The sequence below is a fragment of the Mobula hypostoma genome, chromosome 10 (assembly GCF_963921235.1).
Source record: "Mobula hypostoma chromosome 10, sMobHyp1.1, whole genome shotgun sequence".
NCBI lineage: Eukaryota > Metazoa > Chordata > Chondrichthyes > Myliobatiformes > Myliobatidae > Mobula > Mobula hypostoma.
In genome coordinates, this window is record NC_086106.1 from 109,143,993 (window position 1) to 109,166,216 (window position 22,224).

Here is a 22,224-nt window from a genome sequence, read left to right on the forward strand (position 1 = left end):
ATGTCTGTGTTGAGGTCCAGTCATCTTAATCTAAAGATATTAGGAGAAAATTATGAATCAGGGTCTCCAAAGTTGATCTTTGGGTTACTACCTGTGCTAAATGTAGTGGGTACTGATGAGATAGGATAAAATATCCAAGCTAGCTGGAGAAATGGTGCTGGAGGAAAGTTAAAGGAAAATGGCAGTATATTGCAAAATTGATATAATTTCAGAAAATAGTGTGAAGGTGATATGTTTTGTGAAGATTGGAGTAGTTGTGTTGGGTTCCTTCTCAAGTTAGTACAAATACTATTTTTCTTCTTGATGATTTGGACTTGGGTGAATGGGACATGCAATTTTCATTTTCATCTAATTTGCTCTGCATTCAGGTGCATGAACCCCACCCCAGACACACACTCTTCTCTATCCTCCCATTAGTCAGAAGATATAAAAACCTGAAAACGTGTGTGTACCACCAGGCTCAAAAACAGCTTCCATCTCACTTTTATAAGGCTATTAAATAGTCCCTTAGTATGATAAGATGGCCTCATGACCTCACTGTCTATGTTGTTATGACCCCATATCTCTTTTTTCTGCCGGCACTGCACTTTCTTTGTAACTGCATTCTGTTACTGTTTTACCCTGTACCACTTCAGTACATAATGCATGGTGGGTGGGAGATATTCCTCTACCAGAAGAAGCATAAGGCGCTTCATCTTCTGCTAGCCTGCAGGTCACCTTTGGTCAAAGTGTAATGCCTGCCCATTCACCCCCCCCCCCCCGATCACGGTCACGTGAAGCCGTGGGAGCAGGTAGTGGATGGTCATTTGAGCAGCTGGCGCATATCACAATTCCTGATTATGCGACTACTTGACACCAGGTAGACAATCTCTGAAAGGTATTGATAGTGACTGGCGTTAACTGTCTTGTAATGATAATGCCCAGGAGGAGGCAATAGCAAATCAAATCAATTCTTGTGTCCTAACATTTGCTATAAACCGGTGAGATGTGTTTTCTATTATCTATTCAAACAGCTACTTAAGAGCTCAAGCAGTATGGAAATTGGACCTTCAGCCCAACTTGTCTGTGCTTGCTCTGTTGCTAATCTGATCTGTTCATGTTTAGCCCATAGTCCTGTAAAGCTCTCCTTTCAGCTTTTTTACCGAGGTGGCTTTTAAATCTGCCTTTTACAGCCACTTTCTGGCAGCTTATTCCAAGTACTCACCGCCTTTTGTATGAACACGCTGCCTCTGATCTCCTTTTAATTCTCTTGCCTGTTTCTGCCCCTCATGATCTTATATACCTCAATCAGGTCATCCTTCAGTCTTCAATGTTCCAGGGAATAAAATCTTGGTGTTCGCAATTTCATCTTGTAACTGGCCCCCAAGTCCAGGAAACACCCTAATAAATCTTTTCTGCACTCTCTTCCTAGTTTAGTAGCATCTTTCCTACAGGGGACCAAAACTGTACACAATACTTCAAATGAGACTTCAACATATATAACTGCAACATAACTTCCTAAGTCTTATATTCAGTGTCCTGACAAAGGCCAGCATACCAAAAATAAATCTTTCATCACCCTATCTACCTGTGAAATGCTTTCAGCTCTCTTCCATAACACTTCCCCAGGACCCTACCATTCATTACATATGTCGTGTCCTGGTTTGATGCTTTAAAATGCAATACCTCAAGTTTATCTGGATTGAAAGGTATTTGCTAGTCCTTAGACTACATTCTTAGCTGATCAAAGTTCTCCTGTAATTTTTCAAGTCTACAACACCAGCTATTTTAATATTATCCACAAACCTGCTCACCATGCCTTGTACATTCACACCGAAATCTTTTATATAAATTACAAACAAAAGTCCCAGCACTGACCCATGACACACCACTAGATATAGACCTCCAGTCCAAGATCATCAGCCTATGCTTCCTACCACTAAATTTATTGAGTCCAGTTAGCAATTTACCCCTGAATCCCCTGTGATCTAAGATCATAATCCATGATTCTGGAACTCTCTAAATTTCTGCACTCATTTTGAAATTTTACACCAAAGAGACAGTTTGACCTGTCAAACCTGTACTAGTGCAAGAGGAATCCAGCTGCTAACATTCTCTTTTACTGATAGAAACGTTCTCTGAATTGACTCTTAAGTTAACAGATACGGCATTCTTTTCTGTGCATGAAGAAAAATACCAGCTTCTTCATTGTAAACACATAACCAAAGTATCTTGTCACAAGAACCATTTTGACAAACCCTATTTTGCACTCTGTCCAAAGCCTTCATCTTTCCTTAAGTGTGGTTTCCAGGATTGGATTCAATATTTCAGTTATGGTAAGACCATTTTTTATAGTTCTGTTATAATTTCCTTGCTGTAATACTGAATGTTTTATTTATAAAGTCAACCTGCCATTTTCCTAACCTGCTGTGCCATTTTGAATAGTACTATTCCTCTGTCATATGAAATTGGTCATATAGAAACAGCCAATTGAGTTAATGCCATTAATCCTACTCCTACATCTAATGTGTCGCATATTCCCATTAACACTTACTTGGTTCTTCCACTAACTTTTTGTAGTAGCTCATTAACCTAGGAACCAGCATAGTTTTGGGACATGAGAGGAAATCCATATGGCTACAAGGGAAAATATCCACAAGCCTTACCTTTAGCACTGGAAATCAGATTATTGGAGCTGAAACAGCTGCACTACCTACAATTCTATTCTGCACCCACAGTTATATCCGCAGACTTTTTTTCTTGAATGTCTTAGAATTGTGCTCTCAAATTTCTTTTGCTTGCCCTTCCTACCAAAATGAAACACCTCTTGATTTTTGGCATTAAATTACATCTACTACATCTACTGTCTGTTTCTATGAAATCTAATACTAGCCTTCTAGTTCATTATCCTTCCAGATTTTGTCATGTGTATATTTGGAGATTGTGCTCTGTACCTCCATGTCTGAAGTATTAATACACAGAATATTTAAATGTAAGTGCTGACCTTCCGCTGTTTGCTTCCATGTAGATCAAAAAGTAACTGCTATGATTCTGTTTCCCGTTATTTCTGCAATTTTTTATCCATGTTGCTGCAGTCTTACTTTCTCTTTCACGGTCTGCAAAACTGTTATGTATACATAGCACCTTATCAATTTTATTTTGAGTTCAAAGTCACAAACAAGGGGAAGATAGCTGCAAAATAAAGGGTCAGTCATTTACAACAAGAGCATGAAGATTTCTTCTGTCAGAGGATTGTGAATATTTGGAATTCTTTGTCACTTCCCCCCTGCCAAGCATGTTGGAAGCCAGATCATCAGGTATATTTAAAGTAGACAGAAGTTTTCAAAAGTTCCCAGAATTGAGAGTTACGATGAATTGGTACAGATGAAGAGTTGAGGCCATGGTTGTATTTAATGGTGATGCAGACTGAGGAAGCTCATGGTCTACTCCTTTTCTTATTTCTTGTGTTTTGTATTTCTTAAAAGTCTTGTTTCATCAAAAAATTCTATCATGCAAGTTAGACATAATTGGCCTTTAACAAAGCCATGTTGGCTTTCTCTAATCAATCCACATTCTCTTTGAACATAGAAATTTACCTATCATTGAGCTTAGAGTTTATATTCATAACATTTTGGGGTTTGATTTGTCTCTATGTGATCAATGTTAAGAAGCTAAGTATGCTTTACCGTCTTGAACTGCTGCAGCTCTTCTCAAGAAGGTGTCTGTGTTGGGGAGAAGGCAGAGTTGGGACTTAGACCCAACATTTATCAAGGACTGTGATTTATTTCTAATTGATATGCATGTTGTGCAGCCTGGGATGGTGTTCACATATTGTTGTCCTTGTCCTCGGTGCATATCTGAAAGGTTCTGTCTGAGTAGTTTGGGCCAATAACTGCACTACATCTTGTGTATGGTACATTTTGTTGTCTTTGTTTGCCGTGATGGAAGAAATGTATGTTAGAGTGGTTGATTGATGCATTTCATATCTATCGCTTATGTGCTGTTGAACTTGAGAACTTTTGGATCTATACTTATTCAGCAAAGTTATGAGCGTTTCATCATGCTCATGAATTATCTTGTAGATCAAGAAAGGACTTCTTCATGATACTTGCCCTCTGACCTTCCTTAGTTATGTGGCCAGCTAGTCCAGTTAAGTTCTTACAGATTGCTGTTGATAGTCTTGGGGGAAGCAAGGAATTTGGTGGGACTGGGGCTGTTGAATTCCAAAGATGAGTAGTTAGACTCTTTTGTTGGAGATTGTCCTTGCCCGTCTCGTGTTACTTACCACTTCATCAACTTATGCTTGAAGGTTGGGTGGTTTTCACTGCATGCAAGTATAGACTTGCTGCTCTGCAGAGCAGTTATGAATGGAATTGAGTATTGCGCAATTATCAGCAAACATTTCAAATGTTGAACTAAGTATAGAAGGAAGGTCATTGATGAATTGGTTGAAGATGTATGGAATGCAAGGTGAACCTGCCAGATAGAAACATAGAAACATAGAAAATAGGTGCAGGAGTAGGCCATTCGGCCCTTCGAGCCTGCACCGCCATTTATTATGATCATGGCTGATCATCCAACTCAGAACCCAGCCTTCCCTCCATACCCCGTGACCCCTGTAGCCACAAGGGCCATATCTAACTTCCTTTTAAACATAGCTAATGAACTGGCCTCAACAGTTTGCTGTGGCAGAGAATTCCACAGATTCACCACTCTCTGTGTGAAGAAGTTTTTCCTAACCTCGGTCCTAAAAGGCTTCCCCTCTATCCTCAAACTGTGACCCCTCGTTCTAGACCTCCCCAACATCGGGAACAATCTTCCCGCATCTAGCCTGTCCAATCCCTTTAGGATCTTATACGTTTCAATCAGATCCCCCCTCAATCTTCTAAATTCCAACGAGTACAAGCCCAGTTCATCCAGTCTTTCTTCATATGAAAGACCTGCCATCCCAGGAATCAATCTGGTGAACCTTCTTTGTACTCCCTCTATGGCAAGGATGTCTTTCCTCAGATTAGGGGACCAAAACTGCACACAATACTCCAGGTGTGGTCTCACCAAGGCCTTGTACAACTGCAGTAGTACCTCCCTGCTCCTGTACTCGAATCCTCTCGCTATAAATGCCAGCATACCGTTCGCCTTTTTCACCGCCTGCTGTACCTGCATGCCCACTTTCAATGACTGGTGTATAATGACACCCAGGTCTCGTTGCACCTCCCCTTTTCCTAATCGGCCACCATTCAGATAATAATCTGTTTTCCTATTTTTGCCACCAAAGTGGATAACTTCACATTTATCCACATTAAATTGCATCTGCCATGAGTTTGCCCACTCACCCAACCTATCCAAGTCACCCTGCATCCTCTTAGCATCCTCCTCACTGCTAACACTGCCACCCAGCTTCGTGTCATCCGCAAACTTGGAGATGCTGCATTTAATTCCCTCATCCAAGTCATTAATATATATTGTAAACAACTGGGGTCCCAGCACTGAGCCTTGCGGTACCCCACTAGTCACCGCCTGCCATTCTGAAAAGGTCCCGTTTATTCCCACTCTTTGCTTCCTGTCTGCTAACCAATTCTCCACCCACACCAATACCTTACCCCCAATACCATGTGCTTTAAGTTTGCACACTAATCTCCTGTGTGGGACCTTGTCAAAAGCCTTTTGAAAATCCAAATATACCACATCCACTGGTTCTCCCCTATCCACTCTACTAGTTACATCCTCAAAAAATTCTATGAGATTCGTCAGACATGATTTTCCTTTCACAAATCCATGCTGACTTTGTCCGATCATTTCACCGCTTTCCAAATGTGCTGTTATCACATCCTTGATAACTGACTCCAGCAGTTTCCCCACCACCGACGTTAGGCTAACCGGCCTATAATTCCCCGGTTTCTCTCTCCCTCCTTTTTTAAAAAGTGGGGTTACATTAGCCACCCTCCAATCCTCAGGAACTAGTCCAGAATCTAACGAGTTTTGAAAAATTATCACTAATGCATCCACTATTTCTTGGGCCACTTCCTTAAGCACTCTGGGATGCAGACCATCTGGCCCTGGGGATTTATCTGCCTTCAATCCCTTCAATTTACCTAACACCACTTCCCTACTAACATGTATTTCGCTCAGTTCCTCCATCTCACTGGACCCTCTGTCCCTTACTATTTCTGGAAGATTATTTATGTCCTCCTTAGTGAAGACAGAACCAAAGTAATTAATAGATTCAAAATCAGCTTGCACATAGAAGATGGAAGGTGGTAGTCGATGGAACTTGTTCTAGTTAGGGTTCTGTGACTAGTGGCCTTTCACAGGGATCCATTCTGGCACCTCTGCTTTTTGTGATATATAAATGACTTGGATGAAAGCATAGATGGATAGGTTAGTAAATTTGCAGATGATACAAAGATTGGTATTGTGGATGACATAAAAGACTGGCAAATGATACTACAGGAGGTAGTTCAGACACAGATATGAGTCGAAAAAAAGGCAGAGTTTAACCCAGCGAAATATGAAGTTTGAACCTTAGGAAATCAAATGTAAAGAGACAGTACTCTGTTAATGGTGAGACCCTCAGCAGCGTTGATGTTCAGAGGAATCTTGGCGTCCAAGTCCATAGGTCCTTGAAATTAGCTACGCAGTGTCGTGAAAAAGCGTATGGTATGCTTGTCTTTAATAAAGGAACTGAGCTCTAGAGTTGGAAAACTATGTTGCAGCTTTGTAAAACTCTAGACAGACTGCATCTAGAGTATTGCATTCAGCTATGGTCACCCCATAATAAGGATGTGGAGGCTTTGAAGACGGTGCATAAGAAGTTGGCCAGGATTCTGCCTAGATTATATGGTATGTACTATGAGGAGAGGTTGGACAAACTTGGGTTGTTTTCTTTGGAGCAGCAGAGGCTAAAGAGAGCGCTGACATCTATTTGAAAGATTGAGAGGTCTCTGTCGAGAGCCAAAATTGTTTTCCCAGGATAGAAAGGTCTAATACCAGAGGGCATGTATTTAAGGTGAGGGGTATCGGCTCATAGGATTTATGCAGGACAGATTGGTGGGTGTCCGGAATGTGTTGTCAGGTGTGGTGGTTGTAGCAGTACAGGCGTTCTAGAGACTCATAGACAGGTACTTATGAGCGTGCAGGAAATGGCGGAGATGTGCACATTATGTCATCGGAAGGAATTAGTTTGGTACAACAATGTGGGCCAAGGGCCTTTTCCTGTTTTATGACCTACAGTTGAGTCTAGGACACTACCACTGGAACTTGTGAGGCCGGTACTTCTATATTTGTATGCTGTAGCACTTTTTATTTGCAGTTATTTTGTAAATGATACTGTTTTTTTGCACTTCTGGTCAGATGCTAATTGCATTTCATTGGGTTTGTATCTGTACTTGGCACAATGACAAAGTTTAATCTAATCTTATGTCTTGGGGCAGGGTAGATTGATTTTTGAACAATCATTCGTGCCTTACTTTGTGTGAAGTATAACTTCAATCATTGAAGTGTTGATTTCCTTTAATACCCATGGACTTCAGTTTTGTCAGGACTCCTGGGTGCCATGCTTGGTCAAATAGTGCCTTGGTATTGAGGGCTATCAACTTTGCTTCACCTCTGCTATTCAGCACTCTGGTTTTTTGGAACAACAATGAGTTATGGAGCTACGTGGCTGGTGAAAATGAGTGAGGTATAGGCCAGCAAGATATTGTTAAGTAAGTGTTGCTCAACTGAGTTTCATTACACACTCTTTTTTTCACTCCCTGCCATTGTGTTTCTCTTTTGAATATTCTACATTATTTTGGATGTCCCTGTTGACTCTGTTTTTAACATGCTGTCATGTTAGCAGTTCATTGACCTTTTATCTTTTGTTGTTTAACCAATCACTTTAAATTACTGTTCTCAATGAGGTCATGTACAGATGAAAAGTAAAAGATTGGCGAGATGAAAAAAATGTTCCAGAAAGCTTGTGTAACAAACTGGCTTCAGGTCACTGCACTGGCTGTTGAGCTTATTGTGATTGAATAATCTTCTGGCGGAGGAGAGCAGTATGGCTGAGCAAAGGGAGTGGGAGATAGCACTTCAAACACATCTAACAAAAGGTAATGAGGGAAAATTCTAGAATCTGGATATTGGGTCAACACACCGAGAGGTATTGCCATTCCCCACCAATGGCTGCTCTCTGTGCCACCCAGGGTGCAGCCCTGAGCCCCAGTCATAGTGCTGAAGAGCCTGGCATTCCCAATACTGGTCCTGACAGGCAGTCTCTCTGTACACTGTCCTGTAACTGATTCATTGTTCCTGGACTGCCATCAAGAATTTGTACCTATTTCTATGTAAAAGATTGGGTACAGCAAGACTTACGTTGACACAGCACACATCAGTGTGAAGGTTGAGCTCATACCAGGTCGCTGACACTGTTGTTGGTAATGCATCTTTCTTTGTATAATGCTGATATAATCTCTGTAATTCCTGATTAGTTAGTGCTGTTGTTTATTGGAATGTGTCATGGGTGCTAAGCAAGGTACCAGTGTATTCTTTATTCCGGCTAACTATCTCAGTCCTCTTGCAACTGTTCTTCCCATTACTGATACGACCTTTGAGAAACTGGACAATATGTTTTTTCTTAGCTTAAAAAATGTAAGTACAATGTCCCTAGAGTTGCACACATTTGAACATAGAACAGTACAGCACAGGAACAGGCCATTCAGCCCACAATATTGTGCTGAACCAGCTAAAAAGCAAATCAAAACACCAAACACTAATCTCTCCTACCTACATAATGTCCATATCCCTCCACCTTCTTTACATCTATGTCCCTATGCAAATGCCTCTTAAAAAGCTTCAAATGTATGTGCCTCCTACCACCGTACAAGGCAGCACATTCCAGGCAACCACCATCAACCCCCCCCCCCCCCCCCGGGACCCTTCACTGCATGCCTTCTGGTATTAGACATTTCAACCCTGGGAAGCAGGTACTCGCTGTTTACTCTACTTATGCCTCTCATAGTCTTATAAGCCTCTATTGGATCTCCCCTCAGTGTCTGCCGTTCCAGAGAAAACAGTCCAGGTTTGTCCAGCCGCTCATGATAGCACATACCCTGTAAACCAGGCAGCATTCTGGTAAAATTTCTTTTTCTGCGCCCTCTCCAGAGCCTCAACGTAATTCCTATAGTGGGGCAACCAGAACTGTATGCATTACTCCAGATGTGGCCTAACCAGTGTTTTATAAAGTTGCAACCTAACATCCTGACTTTTGAACTCTCTGCCTTGACTAATAAAAGCAAGCATTCCAAAAGCCTTCTAAATCACCATATCAACCTGTGTATCCATTCTCAAGGAGCTGTAAACTTGGATCCCAACATCTCCGATCAGCGGCACTTGCCCATAACAGTGTACCGTCTCCTTGTATTTGCCCTACCATGGTGTAACACCTCACATTTATTTGGGATAAACTCCATCTGTCATTTCTCTGACCATATCTGCAACTGATCAATATTGTGCTGTATTCTTTGCCAATCCTCTACACTATCCACAACTCCACCAATCTTGGTATCATCTGCAACCTTACTAACCCACCCATCTACATTTTCATCCATGTCATTTATATTCACTGAAAATAGCAGAGATCCTAGCACAGATGCCTGTGGAACGCTACTAATTACAGAGTTCCAGCTCATTGTAATTTAGTCAGTATTTCTTTTATAAGTGATGCTTGAATTTTGGTGACAAGGTCTAGAAAATTTGTTTGAACTTCCTTCTCCGTATCACAATATTGTATATGCACCGTTGACTCTGAATTTGAATTGGTCACTTTAGAAAAAACACCAAGGTTAAGTTTTTTACGCAGAGAGTGGTGAGTGTGTGGAATGGGTTGCCAGCGATGGTGGTGGAGGCAGATACGATAGGGTCTTTTAAGAGACTCTTGGAATGGACATGGAGCTTAGAAAAATAGAAGGCTATGGGTAACCCGATCTCTTCTAAGCCTCTTAGTTCAAACATGATTCAAACAGTTGCACTCAAGAGGAAAGATGAGAAAAAGGGCAACTTACAGTGGTCATCAGCCTACCAGCTTGCACGTTTTTGGGCTGGTGGAGTGAGCCATGCTGTCATGTGAAGAGCATGCAAATGCTACACAGACGGCACCCTAAGGTCAGGATTGAAATCTGGGTTGCTAGAGCTGTCTTTTGACAATTCTGCTTAAACTTCTCATTTTTGGTGGAAGATTTATCGCAAGTGTTTTGGCTGAGTCTTTGGAGTTCACATGATGGCTCTGCATCATTATGGAGGGGAACCAAGCCGTTTCTGTCCACCACCCTCCTCCATGTGGCAGAACTGGTCCTCACCCTCCACTTTCTCTGGTCTTGAGAGGTAGCCATGGACCCCGGTAATGATCCCCAACTCTTCCTCCACTACACTGGTGCTGCTTCATGCACCCATGCTGAGCTCGTCAATTTCATCGACTTCGTCTCTAACTTCCACCATGCCCTCAAATTCACTTGGTGCATTTCTGACACCTCCTTCTTTCTCGCTCTCTCTGCTGCCATCTCTGGAGACAAATAGTTGACCAACAATTTTATAAACCTACAGATTCCCATTGCTATTTTGACTATACCTCTTCCCACCCTGTCTCCTGTTTTTAAAAAAAAATGCTATTATACCCTTTTTTCAGTTCCTTCGTCTCTACTGTATCTACTCCCAGGATGAGGCTTTCCTTTCCAGGACATAGCGATGTCCTCCTCCTTCAAAGAATGGGATTTCACTTCCCGCCCCTATTGATGCTGTCCTCACCCACATCATTTCCATTTCCCGGATATCCGTGCTCATCCCATCTTCCCGCTGCCTTAACAGTGATAGAGTTCCTCTTGTTCTCACCTACCACCCATGATCCTCTGCATCTAACAAATCACTCTTCACCACTTCCACCATCTCCAAAGGGATCCTACTACTAGATACATCTTTCCCTTACCCCCCCCACCGCTTTCCACAGTGATTGCTCCTTCTGTGATTACCTTGTCCATTCATCCCCCCCACTAATTTCCCTCCCGCACTTATCCCTGCAGTTGGCCAAAAGTGCTACACCTGCCCATTCGCCATTCAGAGCCCCAAACAGTCCTTCCACGTGAGGCAGCACTTCACCTGTGAATCTGGGGTCGTCTGTTGTGTTCAGTGCTTCTGATGTAGCCTCCTCTACATTGGTGAGACCCATCATAAACTGGGGGACAGCTTTGTTGTGCACCTCTGCTCCATCTGGCAAAATTGGAACTTCTCAGTGGCCTGGCATTTTAGTTCTGATTCCCATTCCGACATATCAGTTCATGGCCTCTTCTTGTGCCAAAGCGAGGCCACCTTCAGGGTGGAGGAGGAACACCTGTTTTCCACCTGGGTAGCCTCCAAACTGATGGAAGGAATTTCGCTTCCTCCTTCTGGTAAAATAATTCTCCCCCTCCCCTCTTCTTCTATTCCTCCCTGGACACTTACTACTTCTTAACTGCTATTACTTCCCATTCGGTTCCCTCCTCCTTCCCTTTCTCCTATGGTCCACTCTCCTCTCCTGTCAGATTCCTTCATCTCCAGCCATTTACCTTTCTCATCCACTTGGCTTTACGCATCTCCTTCTAGCTTTCCTTCTCCCCCACCCCCCTGTATTTTTATTCTGGCATCTTCACTCTTCCTTTCCAGTTCTGGAGAAGGGTCTCGGCCCGAAACATTGACTGTTTCTTCATTTGCATGGATGCTGCCTGACCTGCTGAGTTCCTCCAGCCTTTTGTGTGTGTTGTTCTTGTAGTCATTTTGAATAGTGTCCTTCTTGGAGCTCTTGCCTCCCTCCCCGACAGGATTTTAATTGTGTGACTGCGTGTAGAGGATTCTTGAATTTAGATCTGACCACTTGTGGATTTAGTGATATACTTCAGTTTGGTACTGCCTTTGTTTGCTGAACAGCAAAAGCTGGAAATTAAGAAATCCAGGCAGAAAAGGCTGAGAAGTCAAAACCTCAGCAAAACAAGGAAAAGTTAGAAATCAGTTAGGTTTTAAATAGCAAAGATGGAGAAAGAGTGGTGAGAACAGTTGGGAGTGATTGTGAAAGGAAAAAAGATAAAGGGTTACAGTGATATAAGATGTGTGGTTGAAATGAGGGAATGTGACAAAGTCTAGTTAATTGTAGTTAATGCAGCCAGAGGAAAAGTGTAGAAGCTGTTAAGGAAGAGGGAAGTCATTTTGGAAATATTGGTATGGAAAATGTTATTATCAGAATGGATGCAATGAAACAGGAAAATGTAATTCTTACGGGGAATATTGGAAAGTTGTGGGAATTTATGGGCTCAATGGATTTTGGTTAGTAACTGTAGTTTTGACCTCTCAGCCTTTTCTGCCTGGATTTCTTAATTTCCAGCCTTTTCTGCCTGGATTTCTTAATTCCCAGCTTTTGCTGACTGGAGCATATAACTAAATCCACAAGAGGTCAGATCTAAATTCTACAATCCTCTAGACGGAGTCACACAATTAAAATCCTATCGGGGAGGGAGGCAGGAGCTCCAAGAAGAACATAGTGGTGAAACAGGTATAGAAAGGTCAAGGAAGGCAAGGGTAGAGTGAGATATCGGCTAAGTGAAAATAAGAGCTGGTTAGGAATTGGTAGCAAAGTTTGTCTTTGCTGCCAATTAGTTTATATTCTAATATTCTTAAACATGTGATTTTGGAAAAACTTTTCTGTTTTAAGCATACTTAGTAAATATGTTTTTTGGGAGATTGTTTGATTTCAGTAAAACAGGTTTTAAAACTGTCTGAACGTGGGTGATTCTTGTTTTTTCAGGTGAAGGGAACCCGGCTCTTTTTTCTATTTCACGTATGGAGCATAAGGAGGTTTGTTCTATTTTTACTCTATAAAAGAATGCATGGAAAATTTAGTGGCTTCTTGACTACCTGATTTTAATTGCAATATTTTCTTTGCCTAACATCTTCTGCTTTTGACACTAATTATTTAATTTGTGTGATTCTTTTGGTGATCTATTTGTAAATTCTAACTCCATTGTCCTGAGTTGAAAAGGAATGTGAATTAATTGCAAACTCATTCCATGTGTTCAGTACTCAAGTCCTCCTGTAGGCTATTTTTAAAATTGCCTCACGTCATGCTCTTAATTCATTTGTGAGACTTCTGTGTTGTACATAGTGTTCTTCATTATTCTGTATGGACATTTTTTTTTCCTAATCCTGAAAATTCATTACATTTTGTTTTAGATTTTTGTGAATGATTTTTATTCTTTCTTACCTTCTGATTCATTCATTCATTAACAAGTTTGTCCAGATAGACCACAAGGTCCAACAACTGCATTGTAATGGTTGTTGTATTTATCTCATCTGCATTATTAAAATATTTCTGCTTTTGGTTTTCATATCTTGTTGACAGCAGTATTTCCAAAAAATAAACAAGAAAATCTGCAGATGCTTGAAATCCAAGCAGCACACTCAAAATGCTGAAGGAACTCAGCAGGCAAGGCAGCATCAATGGAAAAAAGTACATTCGACATTTTGGGCCAAGACCTTTCATCAGGACTCACGAAGGATCTTGGCCTGAAATGTTGACTGTATTCTTTTATAAAAAATAATTGTTTTGGATTGGATGGAAGAGTCATAGAGAACTGCAACACGGAAACAGGCTCTTTCGCCTGTCTACTCTGCTGTACTATTATTCTACTCATCCAGTACTTATCCAAAATTCTGTTAGATGTTGAAATTGAACCTGCATTTACTACTTCTGCTCAAAGCTCATTCCACACACTTACCACTCTTTGAGTAAAGACCTCACTCATATTCCCCTTAAACATTTCATATTTCAGCCTTAACCCATGATCTCTAGTTCTAGTCTCACGTAGCCTCAGTGGAAAAAACCCTATCTCTACCCCTCATAATTCTGTATTCTTGGAAATAAAGTCTTAACCTATTCAATCTTTCCCTTCAACTCAAGTTCTCAAGACACAGCAAAATCTTTGTGAGTTTTCTTTGTACATTTTTCAATCTTACTGCTATCTCTCCTGTAGGTAGGTGACTAGAACTGCACATACTACTTCATGTTAGGCCTCACCAACATCTTATACAACTTCAACATAACATCCCAATTACTGTACTCAGAACTTGATTTATGGAGGCCAGTGTACTAAAAAATATCTCTACGACACAACCTACCTATGACAACACTTCCAAGTAATTACAGATCTGTATTCCCAGGCCCCTCTATCTACTGCACTCCTCTGTGCTCTACCCTACCATTCACTGTGCAAGTCCTACCCAACCTTGTCAAAGGCCTTGCAAAAGTCCATCTAGACAATATCCATTGCCTTTCCTTCAGCTACCTTGCTGGTTAACTGCCTCAAAAAGCTATAAGATTGGTTAGACACAGTCTACCATGCATAAAGCCAAGTTGGTTATCCCTAATCAGTTCCAAATACTTGTATATTCTGTCTCTTAGAATACTTTCTAATAACTTTCCACTACTGATGACAGGCTCACCAGCCTATAATTTCCTAGTTTATTCTTAGGGTGATTCTTAAACAAAAGAATAACATTAGCTTTCTTCCAATCCTCTGGCACTTCACCCATGGCTAAGGATGCTGTAAATACATCTGCTGGGGCCTCTGCAATTTCTGTACTAGCCTCCAGCAAGGTCATAGAGGACATCTCTTGTCAGACTCTAATTTGCTTCTGATGGCAAGTACCTTCTCTGTAATCCATATATGGTCCATGACCTCACTGCTGTTCTGCTTCGCTTCTACATACTGTCTGTCTCCTGAGTAAATACAGATGCAAAAAATCGATTTAAGATCTTCCCCCATCTCTTTCGGCTCCATGCATAGATGACCACACTGATCTTCAGGGGACCAAATTTGTCCCTTGCTATCCTTTTGCTCTTAACTTATCTGTAGGAGCCCTTAGGATTCTCCTTCACGTTGTCTCCTAGAACAACCTTGTACCTACTTTTAGACCTTTTGATTTCCCTCTTAAGTGTTTTCTGGTATTTCTTATACTCAAGTACCTCGTTTGTTCCTAGCTGGCTATATGTGCTATGCACCTCCTCCTTAACCAGGGCTGCAATATCCTTCGAAAACTAAGGTTCCATAAACCTGTTAGCTTTGCCTTTTAATCTGACAGGAGCATACAAACTCTCTAATCTCAATTTCAATTTGAAGGCCTCCCACTTTACACATGTTCAGTGACAGGAGAGAACTCAGTAAGAGCACCGAGTAAGGAAAATGCTCATTCTTAGATTGTACAATTGGAATAAACTATCTTCCTGTATTTTAATCCAGTGAGGATTTGTAGTAAGGATAGAAATAAAATGTGAAAGTTTTCAACCAGTGAAAAAACATTTTTTTCCTCCTTTGTCTTTCAAGAAGGTGGCACTGTTTGGAAGAATAAAATTAGGTCAAATGTTAAATATAGACAATGCATATCATATAATTTTGAACTATTGTAACTGCTAGTAGTTTTATTGGTAGTAGTTGTAAATCTGCTGTAAATGCTAATGGGAGGTTACCCCAAGAAAGCACGTAATTTATTTCTGTACTTTGTAATAATACATTCAAATTTCAAGTTAGAACTTGCTGTCATTATTTTGTAAATGAGATCTATTTATATCAGGAGTGGAAGATTGAAAAAGATGCATCCGTGACCTTTCCAAGCAGTAACTGTGATAGGAGTCATAACTGATTTGTTATGACTGGCTTTACTGTTTGTTGTGGTGGGTGTGAAGAAAAGGAATAAAATTGGGAATACTTTTGAGCTGGTATTCAGAGGTAGCGTTTCCACGTGTATCTAGTCAATGATACTGATTGAGAAGTTATTGACTCATCTTGTACCACATTGTAATATTATGCAAGGTTGAGGAAATAATAACAGTTTCAAGGTAAACCTTTTTTGAAAGAAAAACTGGAAACACCATTATTGCAAAAAAAGAAATGGGATGTCATAATAGGATGACCAGGAGGATTTTTTTCCCAATAGCTGAAGAAAATCCTTTGAGTAGGCTCTATAAGGCACTTGTGAGATCACACTTGGAGTATTGTGTGCAGTTTCGGGCTCCTTATTTTAGAAAGGATTTACTGACATTAGCGAAGGTTCAGAGAAGATTCACGAGATTGATTCCAGGAATGAAAGGGTTACTGTATGAGGAACGTCTGGCAGCTCTTGGGCTGTATTCCCTGGAGTTCAGGAACGTGGGGGGAGATCTCATAGAAACATTCCAAATGTTAAAAGGCCTGAATAGATTAGATCTGGCGAAGTTATTTCCCATTGTAGGGGTTTCTCGGACAAGAGGGCACATCATCAGGATTGAAGGACGTCCTTTTAGAACTGAGATGCAGAGAAATTACTTTAATGAGAGGGTGGTAAATCTCTGGAATTTGTTGCCATGAGAGGTTGTGGAGGTCAAGTCATTGAATGGCGGAGCAGACCCAATGAGCCAAATGGGCTGCTTCTGCTCCTATATCTTATGGTCTTATGAATATAGTTAATTTTGTCTAACAAGAAGTTTGTTAACATTTCTGTGGCAGCTAAATACTGCAAGCATGTATCCGTTGGTTTCAAGTCTTGAATTGATACAGTCCTTTGAGCGCCATTCTCTAACTACGAAAAAAGAACTTCCTCTCACAATCCCAAGGTTCCCATGGCCCATTGTCAAGTAACCACTTGTATGTATGTGGGCAAAATTCTTAGATTTAGTATCTGAATTAAATAGCTTTATTCTGCTCTTGATTTTACCAGCTTTTGATGCACCAAACTGTGTTCTCACTGAGCATGTATTTAAGCTCCTGAAGATGACTAAACTAAATGGAATCATTTGTGACTTCTCATCCTTGATAGTTTGCCTGGAATTCAGCATTGAACTTGGCTTCGTGTTTTTGTACAACATGTTTCTTCAATATTATTCTCAAAGTTAATTATCCAGTTACTTAAACTTAATAACTACATATCAATTCATTTTAGTTACTTTGTGATGAAGCATTTGTAAGCCTAAGTTTACCTGTTCCTTTACGTTTAAAGGTCTCCAGTCAAAAATCAAAGTCTTTGGGATCATCCCGTTCTAGAAGGTTAGTATTTTAAATGTATGACATAATATCATAGAGGAACTGGAAACAATTTTTCCATTCAATTACATCATTGTAGATTGATATTTATTGACTGGACTATTGCTACATATTCCCTAAGAGTTGGTTGCAGGGGATATTTTACTTCTGAAGGGGCAAATGGCTTTATTTTTAGTTATATAACATACTTTCTTCTGATAATTTGTAAAGGATAGGATCAAGAGGTAAATGTAAATATTACTACTGATAGGTTCTGGATTCTGTGACGATGTGTTGTGTTGATTAGTTATTTTAACAAAAGGCAAAACACTAGTGTTGCTGCCTCAAAACTTTGACAATCCACGTTCTTTTCCTACCTCCTGTGCTGCCCAAAGTTCAAAGTAAACTTATTATCGAAGTACATATGTCACCATATACAACCCTGAGATTTGTTTTCTTGCGGGCATACTCAGTAAATCCAAGCACCATTATAGAATCAATGAAAGACCACACCCAATCGGACAGACAAACAACCAATGTATAAAAGACAACAAACTGCAAATACAAAAGAAAAGAAATGATAATAATAAAAATAAGGCAGAACAATTTCTACTGACAGAGCAGGGGCAAAGGCTGTGCCTTAAAACCAGTCACTTCAGGCAGATGAGGCTCGTCAGCCGTGGTTGGCAGCTCATCTAGGAGAAGGAAAGCTGATCTTAAACCTCCACTGCCTTGTGGCTATATCCAGTCGGGGGGAGGCTTTGGGAGTAAACACCGAGGGGAAAACCGAAGGCAGTCAGTCCTACATTGAGTTCAATGCAGACTACTGACTGGCAACTCCTGCAACGTTGCTAGTACCAAACTTTGTCAGTTGCTTTGGGTTCACCAGATGCATGGAGAGGGGGAGCTTGCTACATACGCAACAGCTAGGACGCAATGTCCATGGTCAACTCTGCCTGATGGAGACCTCTACTTTAATAAAAATAAGAAAAAGTGAGCGCATATCAAGTACATGAGATGAAAAGCCCTTGAAAGTGAGTCCAAAAGTTGTGGGGACAGTACAGTGATGGGGAGAGTGAAGTTATCCCCACTGGTTCAAGTAATTGATGGTTGAGGGTTAATGACTGTTCCTGATCCTGATGATGGACGCTGCTTTCCCGCAACAGCGCTCCGTGTAGATATGCTCAGTGGTGGTGGTGGTGGTGGTGGCTTTACCGATGGACTGGGCCGTATCCACTACTTTTTGTAGCGTGGAGTTCACACTTTCTCTTTGTGGTTTTCTCTAGATGCTCCGGTTTCCTGCCACGCATCAGAGATGAGGGTTACTAGGTTAATTGGCCACTACAATTTTTCCTTGGTGTATAGATGAGTGTTTTAATCCGGGGGATTTGATGGGAATGTAGGGAGAATAAAGTGGGGTTAGTGTAAATAGGTGCTTGATAGTTTACACCAACTCTGAGGAGCTGTATAATGCTCTGAGTAAAATTTTTATTTTTAAAAAAAGTCGAGTACTGTCAGCTTGCCAGCTTCACTGAAGGAAACCATTTGAAACTTTTGGTAGTTTTAAGTTTGTTGGAAATAACTGAAGTTGGCATCTCCTACGCTAATGAAAGTAGCGGTGTGAAAATGGCACACCATGAATATTCCAGTGATCCATGGTGCTATTGTGCTTCTCACGGTGAAACTTATTTCAAACCTTGAAAATGGTATTTAATTTCTTTTTGAAGGAAACCCTCTGTTGTAACAAAGCACATTGTGTCAGATGATGAAACATCAAATGACAATACATCTGATTGTGAAAAACTAACTTCAAATATTGAGGACACAGATGATTTAGATGTGAATTGTTTGCCTAAAGGTAGGTCTCACAGTCTTGTACAGTTCAAAATGTTTGGGAAATGCTATAAGCACAAATCTGCACTTTTGGTAATTGAAAATGACTATGGTATGACTTGGTAAATAAACATGATTTCTAGAGTATAACATGTAAACTGTTCGATAAATCTAATTTGAATATCTAGCATTGAAAATTCTAGAACGCCACACCATTTTTTTACATTAGAGCACTGAGGAGAAATGTTAAATACTTTGTCAGAGATGGTATCTAATATGTACACAGACCTTACCCAGATATTCATATGTATGGCATCTTTTGTTTAAAGTGTGTTGAATGTGAAGAATGTAGTGTGGAGTAGTGCCTTGCAAATTCCCTCTGTGCTTAGGTCCTGATTTTAACGGTGCCTCAGTGGAGACTTTGCCCAGACTATTCTCCACAGGACGTGGGGAACATCAAAAGGATAGTCCAGTGTGGGTTCCTCTTGTCCTGCTGTGTGTAGCTGGTTCAGTGCAACACTGATATCTGGCTAGGAGTAAGCCACCAGTTTCTTCAGCCTCCTGTTAACTTACAGCTTTTCTCTTAAAGAAAAATAGGTAATATTAATTGTCTATTTTTAATAATGTTTAATATTTTACATTAAAATTTTTCAATCACCTTTTAAGGCACAGTCGTTGTACAGCCTGAACCAGTATGGAATGAAGATAAAGATAACTTCCGAGGACCTGAATTTAGAAACAGAAATCCTAAGAACAAAATGGAAACATCTAAGAAACGTGGAGGTGGACAAAATATTTTGCTTAACTATTAAAAATTCTAATGACGTTGTAGTTTTCTCTAAATGCTTGATCAAGTTATTGAAATTATTTTGAGTTTTGTCCGGACTGGTCGCAGGGAAAGAATGGATTTGGTTTCAGTTTCTAAAAGTGAAAATAAGGTTTAAAAGTTAAGTAATAATATTAAAACCAGCAATTGTTGTTTTTGGACAAGAATTCAATCCCTCAGCTCTGTTCTTTTTATTGAGATTACGATTGGTTAGGAATGAGTCACCAGCTAAGACTGAGAAGGATTAAATTCTGTGTTCACTTCCTTAAGACCTAGCAAAATCCTGAACCCTTGGTTTGAGATTGTTACGTTAACAGGTATCCCGTGTGCAAGTAAGTGCTGTTAAGGCTTTCCTTAATTTCTCTCTTGATTGTCCTGGTTTTGATTTTGTTGTGTCATCTTGTCCACTTTTCATCAACTTTTCATCAGCAGAAATCTGTCAATCTTTCAAATTCCTTTTAAAAATTCCGCATTTGCCTCTGAATGTTCCAACAAATGAAACCTTGTAATTTTATCCTCGTAATCAAATCATGGAATGGCATTAATAAAAATGTGATTCTGTGCTCACTTCCAGACTGTAGCACTACTCAGATTGTGTGCACAGCTTTGGATGTAATTGGAGAAGTAGCCAGACAGTCACAGTAAAACTTCACGAATATTGCATTCAAGCCCTTGTACGTAAGGGCTAGCATACAACTATTTTTAAATCTGATTACTATGTTCAGTTATCTGTGTATATAGACAGCTGCTGTTCCGTGTTTTTTAACTTTTAAATACTAAATTGTCCAGAATGACTGATCTCAAACTTGACTGCATTTAGGTAGGCCTTCAGTTAATGTCTAAATATAATGGTCTACTCCATAATTGTTCACTGTTTGGCTATTAGTCCAGCTGCAAAGTGTGATGCTAATGGAGTGAGAACATGACTGTTGTTTTATTGTTTCCGCCTCTTCTTTTTAATAGTATTGCTGATTTTCCTAGACATCAAAACGACTTAGCTTAGGAATCTTCTTGTGACAGCATACATTGTTAACAAATCAGAAGGAATTCTAAAATTATAAGTATTTTGAATTGAGAAGCAAATGTAGGGAATCTGAAATAAAACAAACATACAGTGGCTTGAAAAAGTATTCAGCCCCACCACTTTGTGCACATAAATGAACATTACAACCAGAGATTTTGATGCATTTAACTGACAATTTAATTTGTGAATCACGTGCTCCTTTTCTTTACGGTAGAGCCCAAAAAATGGAAAATTGTAAAGCATGAAAAACTAAAATTCAAAAACTGAAATAGCAGCAGTTCAAAAGTATTCATCTCTCTTTGCTCGGTACATAGTTGAGCCACCTCTTGCAGCTATTAAAGCCAGTAGTCTTTTTGGATAAATCCCTATTAGCTTTGCACAATACGATGGAGTAAGATTTACTCATTCTTCCTTGCTAAGTTGCTCAAGCAATGTCTGGTTAGTTGGGGCACAGCAGTGGACAACAGTCTTAAAGTTTTGCTAGAGATGTTCATTCGGGTTGAGGTCAGGACTCTGGGCCAGTCAAGGACATCAGTTTTCTTCATCTGAAGTCACTGCATGGTTGCTTTGGTAGTGTGCATTGGGTCATTGTCCTGATGAAGAATGAACTTAGAAACATAGAAAACCTATGGCACATTACAGACCCTTCGGCCCACAATGCTGTGCCAAACATGTACTTACTTTAGAAATTACCTTGGTTTACCCATAGCCCTCTATTCATCTAAATTCCATGTACCTATCCAGGAGCCTCTTAAAAGACCCTATTGTATCCGTCTTCACCACAGTTGCTGATAGCCCATTCCAAGCACTCACCATTGTCTGAGTAAAAAAAAAACAACAACACTTACCCCTGACATCCCCTCTGTGCCTACTTCAAGAACCTTAAAACTGTGCCCTCTCATGTTAGCCATTTCACCCCTGTGGAGAAAGCCTCTGACTATCCACACAATCAATGCCTCTCATCATCTTATACACCTTTATCAGGTCATTTGTCATCCTCCGTTGCTCCAAGAAGAAAAGGCCAAGTTCATTCAACCTATTCTTGTAAGGCATGCTCCCCAATCCAGGCAACATCCTTGTAAACCTCCTGTGCACCCTTTCTATAGTTTTCATATCCTTCCTGTAGTGACGTGACGAGAACTGAACATAGTACTCGAAGTGGGGTCTGACCAGGGTACTATACAGCTGTGACATTACCTCTCCGCTCTTGAACTCAATCCCTCGGTTGATGAAGGCCAATGCACCGGTATGCCTTCTTAACCACAGAGTCAACCTGCGCAGCAGATTTGAGTGTCCTATGGATACGGACCCCAAGATCTCTCTGATCTTCCACACTGCCAAGAGTCTTACCATTAATATTATATTCTGCCGTCATATTTGACCTACCAAAATAAATCACCTCACACTTACCTGGGTTCAACTCCATCTGCCACTTCTCACCCAGTTTTACCTTTTATCGATGTCCGGCTGTAACTTCTGACAGCCCTCCACACTATCCACAACACCCCCAACCT

The 22,224-nt window shown here is 40.5% G+C and overlaps 1 protein-coding gene across 6 annotated transcripts in view; it reads left to right on the plus strand.

Annotated features, from left to right (window-relative positions):
* The window catches only part of atrx (ATRX chromatin remodeler), a 212,591-nt gene that overhangs the window by 22,931 nt on the left and 167,436 nt on the right, over nucleotides 1-22,224 (plus strand). For 5 of the 6 annotated variants that reach the window (XM_063061026.1, XM_063061022.1, XM_063061025.1 and 2 more), the window contains 4 exons: nucleotides 12,782-12,831; nucleotides 17,005-17,051; nucleotides 18,755-18,885; nucleotides 19,527-19,643. In XM_063061026.1, coding sequence (XP_062917096.1) covers nucleotides 12,817-12,831; nucleotides 17,005-17,051; nucleotides 18,755-18,885; nucleotides 19,527-19,643 — 310 coding nt within the window. In that variant the 5' untranslated portion in view covers nucleotides 12,782-12,816. The remainder of the gene's footprint in view (nucleotides 1-12,781; nucleotides 12,832-17,004; nucleotides 17,052-18,754; nucleotides 18,886-19,526; nucleotides 19,644-22,224) is intronic. The other variant, XM_063061027.1, reaches the window with a different exon arrangement.